Source organism: Schistocerca gregaria, chromosome 1, assembly GCF_023897955.1.
Source record: "Schistocerca gregaria isolate iqSchGreg1 chromosome 1, iqSchGreg1.2, whole genome shotgun sequence".
Taxonomy (NCBI): Eukaryota; Metazoa; Arthropoda; class Insecta; order Orthoptera; family Acrididae; genus Schistocerca; species Schistocerca gregaria.
In genome coordinates, this window is record NC_064920.1 from 189,885,695 (window position 1) to 189,891,694 (window position 6,000).

The following is a 6,000-nucleotide window of genomic DNA, read 5'->3' on the forward strand; positions in this document are numbered from 1 at the left end:
ACCATTTAGAAGACTGATGACACCCTCCAAAAAATCTACTTTGTTTATCTTACATTCTTGGTCTCAGACTATGCTAAATGACATTTCTTGACTCGAAAGCTGAAACGTAGCGTCCTACTAGCTTAGTACACTCGAGAAAAAAGGAGTTAAGGTAAGATAACTTTTTATCACAGAACATTAAGAACAATTTGTGTTTAATAAAGCAAGCAAAGATGAAAAAATTGTGTATTATGGAGAAAAAGGTAATTGAATATCTGTATTTCGGTGGTGTTATTGCATCCTTCGAGAATCACGTATCGACTTGTCTCGTCTGCGCTGTTTTCAAACTCCACGTCATTCAGATGCTTGCGACAATAGCACATTCAATGTCATTTCACATATTAGAGCTACAAAAATATTTAAATCACTGAATTTGTTTCACAAGGATGTGCTATATCACCGCCAAAATGTATCATAGTTCCACAGAAAGCAGTTATACCTGTGTCTCAATGATTAATGAAATTACGAGAAAGCATTGGTGTTCGTTTCAGGAGCCCTTGTCAATATTTACCTAAGCGATAACAAATCGCAAATGTCTTCAACTAGTCAGATGTTATATGTGGTGAAACCATTGGGTGCCTCACACTATATAAAGTGGGCTGATTTTGCCATAAGTATTATGTAAGAAATATTGATCTCTTTGCTGTAAAGGTTTTCGTATGCAGGGTGGTCCATTGATCGTGACCGGGCCAAATATCTCACGAAATAAGCGTCAAACGGAAAACTACAAAGAACGAAACTTGTCTAACTTGAAAGGGGAAACCAGATGGAGCTATGGTTGGCCCACTAGATAGCACTGCCATAAGTCAAAAGGATATCAACAGAGTTTTTTTTAAAAATAGGAACCCCCATTGTGAATTACATATTCGTGTAGTACGTAAAGAAATACGAATGTTTTAGTTGGATCACTTTTTTCGTATCATGATAGATGGCGCTGTAATAGTAACACACCCATGGCTCACAATTGTAGACGAACAGTTAGCAGGAAGTGTTTGGTACTGAAATTATTAATGTATATGAGCATAACACTACCAGATGTAGAACATTCCCATGCCTTAACGAATTTCCTCAAATATACCAAGAAAGCTTCGCTACAATTGCAAGAATACGCACAGTACTAAACACTTCCTGCTATATTGTACTAGTGCGTTTGTGAAATTATAATTTCTGAGAAAGCATGCTGTTACAGTGTGATTACCTGCAAATACCACATTAATACAATAAATGCTCAGAATGATGCATTTAGCAATACGTGTAACGACACTCCTCTCAACAGTGAGTAGTTCGCCTTCCGTAATTTTCGCACATGCATTGACAATGCCCTTCAACTTTCCTTACAGAAAGAAATCCGGGGACGTCAGATCCGATTACCGTGCGGGCCATGATGATCAATCCTTCTGTCATGAAGTATGCTATTCAGTAACGCAAGCGAGCTATGTGCAGGACATCCATCATGTTGGAAGTACATCGCCATTCTGTCATGCAGTGAAACATCTTGTAATAACATCGGCATAACATTGCTTAGGAAATCCGCGTACATTGCACCATTTAGATTGCCACCGATAAAATGGGGGCCAATTATCCTTCCTCCCATAATGCCGCACAATACATTAACCCGCCAAGGTCGCTGATGTTCCACTTGTCGCAGCCATCGTGGATTTTACGTTGCCCAATAGAGCACATTATGCCGGTTTATGTTACCGCTGTAGGCGAATGACGCTTCGCCGCTAAATAGAACGCGTGCAAAAAGAATCTGTCATCGTCCCGTAATTTCTCTTGTGGCAAGTGACAGAACTGTACACGACGTCCAAAGTCGTCTCCATGCAATTCCTGGTGCACTGAAATATAATACGGGTGCAATTGATATTGATGTAGTAATCTCAACTCCGACGTTTTTGAGATTCCCGATTCTTGCGCAATTTGTCTGCTACTGAGGTGTGGATTGGCAGCGACAGCAACTTAAACACCTACCTGGCCATCATAATTTGTTGCAGGTCGTGGTTGACGTTTCACATATGTCTGAAAATTTCCTGTTTCCTTAAATAACTTAAGTATCCGGCGAACGGTCCGGACACTTTGATGATGTCGTCCAGGATACCGAGCAGGATACATAGCACACGGGGGTTGGGCATTTTGGTCACAAAAGCCATACATGAACACGATATCGACCTTTTTCGCAATTGGTAAACGGTCCATTTTAACACTGGTAATGTATCACGAAGCAAATACCGTCAGCACTGGCGGTATGTTACGTGATACCACGTACTTATACGTTTGTGAGTATTACAGCGCCATCTGTCACAAGGAGAAAAAAGTGGTCCAACTAAAACCATCATATTTCTTTACGTACTACACGAATATGTAATAAAAATGGGGGTTCCTAATATAAAAAAGCAGTTGATATCCGTTTGACCTTTGGCAGCGCCATCTAGCGGGCCGACCATAGCACCATCTGGTTTCCCCTTCAAGCTACGCGAGTTTCGATGTTTGTAGATTTTTCGTTTGATGCTTATTCCGTGAGATATTTGGCCCTGTCACTACCAATGGACCACCATTTATATGATGCCCTGAGAAAGGGGTTTGCATTAGAAGGTCCTCAAGGCAACTTCAGTCTTACATTGAAGGCTTCTCGATAATAACTTCCGCACTGCTGACAGTGTTTATGTGGTGTTGTAATGTGCTGGATGTGGATTACGCTGCTGAGGAATGTCTAATCTTAAACGATATGAAGATTGCATGAGCGGCCAAGAGCAGCCATCTCGAGAGAATACTTGACAACGTAGACTCTGCGTGGTATACTCACTGTCTCTGTGTTGGGGGTCTGTACGAAATGAAGGGTCGTGATCCATCTTGACAACGCGGCACTGGACGCCCACTGCAGAGGTCAGGCAGACCAAGTGTCCGGGGCGCAGCCACGGCCACGTGCAAGAGCAGGGGCCGTCGATGTCGCCGTCACCGCAGTCGCACGAGACATGTCCCTCAGCTGCAGTATAACGTTAGCGCATCTCTGAGAGGGCAAGTTGTTGGTTACCGTCTTCGCGATTGTAAAGAGTGAAGAGTACACAGATAAAACGCCGGCCGGAGTGGCCGAGCCGTTCTAGGCACTACAGTCTGGAACCGCGCGACTGCTACGGCCGCAGGTTAAAATCCTGCCTCGGGCATGGATGTGTGTGATGTCCTTAGGTTAGTTAGGTTTAAGTAGTTCTAAGTTCTAAGGGACTGATGACCACAGCAGTTAAGTCTCATAGTGCTGAGAGCCTTTTGAACCATCTGAACAGATCAAACGTATGAGTTCATGTACCGGAAAAAAAAACAAAAAACAAAAAAAGGGTTCAAATGCCTCTAAGCACTAAGGGACTTTACATCTGAGGTCATCAGTCCCCTAGAACTTAGAACTACTTAAACCTAACTAACCTAAGGACATCACACACATCCATGCACGAGGTAGGATTCGAACCTGGGACCGTAGCAGCAGCGCGGTTCCGAACTGAAGCTCTTAGAACCGCTCAGCCACAGCGGCTGGCTACCGAAAACAAACAAAAGCAGATGGAATATATGCTAAACATTCAGAAAAATAAAATATTTGTTCTACAGGAAATATAATATACAAAAAGTGATACAATTCATTTATAAGCTGAACAATGTAAGTTATTATCTTTTCGTCACATGATCAGCATAAACATGATCAACTATCAGAGTTGATGGATGCCGTTTTCACTACTATTTTATTTAACCCGTGGGTTCATAAGGCACAATAATTTGCCTTTTATGCCCTGAAGCGGTATTCTATATATAAATTTAATCCGTATGTAAATAACCAAAATAACTTTAAAATGAAGTTGCATAGTGGCAAGAACTTTCACAAGTTACAATAATTAAATGAGATTTAAAAAACTCTGACCAAGACGAAACAATAATCTTTGCTATAGGCATCACGCAGCAACTCAATATGGGTATGTTGTAGATAGAATTCATGCAGTGCAAATATACTTTTCAGCTCTTTGTAGAAGACCCGAGATATTGTGCAATCAGAAATTATTTCTTCACTACTGGCCATTAAAATGGCTACACCAAGAAGAAATGCAGATGATAAACGGGTATTCATTGGACAAATATGTTATAATAGAACTGATATGTGATTGCATTTTCACGCAATTTGGGTGCATAGATCCTGAGAAATCAGTACCCAGAACAACCACCTCTGGCCATAATAACGGCCTTGGTACGCCTGGGCATTGAGTCAAACAGAGCTTGGATGGCGTATACAGGTACAGCTGCCCATGCAGCTTCAACAAGATACCACAATTCATCAAGAGTAGTGACTGGCGTATTGTCACGAGCCAGTTGCTCGGCCACCATTGACCATACGTTTTAGGTTGGTGAGAGATCTGGAGAATGTGCTGGCCAGGGCAGCAGTCGACCATTTTCTGTATGCAGAAAGGCCCGTACAGGACCTGCAACATGCGGTCGAGCATTATCCTGCTGAAATGTACGGTTTCGCAGGGATCGAATGAAGGGTAGAGCCACGGGTCGTAACATCTGAAATGTACCGTCCCTTTTTCGAAGTGCCGTCCATGCGAACAAGAGGTGACCGAGACGTGCAACCTAAGACAGCACATACCATCACATCGGGTTATACGTTCACCGCGATGTCGCCACACACGGATGCGACCATCGTGATGCTGTAAACAGAACCTGTATTCGTCCGAAAAAATGACGTTTTGGCATTAGTGCACTCAGGTTCGTCGTTGAGTACACCATCGCAGGCACTCCTGTCTGTGATGCAGCGTCTAGGGTAACCAGAGCCATGGTCTCCGAGCTGATAGTCCATACTGCTGCAAACGTCGTCGAACTGTTCGTACAGATGGTTGTTGTCATGCAAACGTCCCCATCTGTTAACTCAGGGATCGAGAGTGGCTGCACGATCCGTTACTGCCATGCGGTTAAGATGCCTGTCATCTCGACTGCTAGTGATACGAGGCCGTTGGGATCCATCACGGCCTTCGGTATTACCCTCCTGAACCCACCGATTCCATATTCTGCTAAGTCATTGGATCTTGACCAACGCGAGCAGCAATGTCGCGATACGATAAACCGCAATCGCGATAGGCTACAATCCGACCTTTATCAAAGTCGGAAACGTGATGTTACGCATTTCTCATCCCTAGACGAAGCATCACAACAACGTTTCACCAGGCAACGCCGGTCGACGGCTGTTTGTGTATGAGAAATCGGTTGTAAACTTTCCTCATGTCAGCACGTTATAGGTGTTGCTACCGGCGCCAACCTTGTGTGAATGCTCTGAAAAGCTAATCATTTGCATATCACAGCATCTTCTTCCTGTCGGTTAAATTTCGGGTCTGTAGCACGAAATCTTTGTGGTGCAGCAATTTTAATGGCCAGTAGTGTATCTCACTATTATCGCTGCCTTCTGATTTGATGTTCAACAACATCACGAGCTCATCTGTACAGCTGGAAACTTTATTTAATAAAACTGTCATCCTCACTTAAGGCATTTTACTAGGTGGCCTTAAATGCAATTAAAGTGAATATGGAACATTCGAAAATATTGTTCTTACACGTCACTTACGAAACTGTGGAACACATGATATATTAATTTGAACAAAGACCAGGTAAAATGGAAATAAACATGTAAGAATCGCAAATTATGTTTACACTTAATATCACGTTCAAGACCTGATCACAGGATCTCATATTAGTAGTGTAGCTGAGATAGTTCACGCAGAGCGAACGCGTTGTTGAATGTCTCGCTAGAAAATTGGATGTTTGTGCATTCTGATGGAACAATATAGGTCAGAAATATCATAAGTGCTTTCTCATGTTGGAATGTTATGTAGAAATAGAATTTGGAATATGTAGTGCATTTTCGTGTTATGAGTCCGCAGCTCGTGGTCGTGCGGTAGCGTTCACGCTTCCCACGCCCGGGTTCCCGGGTTCGAT

General features: G+C 42.9%; 1 protein-coding gene across 1 annotated transcript in view; it reads right to left on the bottom strand.

Moving 5' to 3' along the window:
• The window catches only part of LOC126285058 (coagulation factor IX-like), a 284,637-nt gene extending 281,737 nt beyond the window's left edge, over positions 1–2,900 (bottom strand). The window contains exon 1 of the mRNA XM_049984381.1: positions 2,843–2,900. Coding sequence (XP_049840338.1) covers positions 2,843–2,888 — 46 coding nt within the window. The 5' untranslated portion in view covers positions 2,889–2,900. The remainder of the gene's footprint in view (positions 1–2,842) is intronic.
• Positions 2,901–6,000: the final 3,100 nt, after the last annotated feature.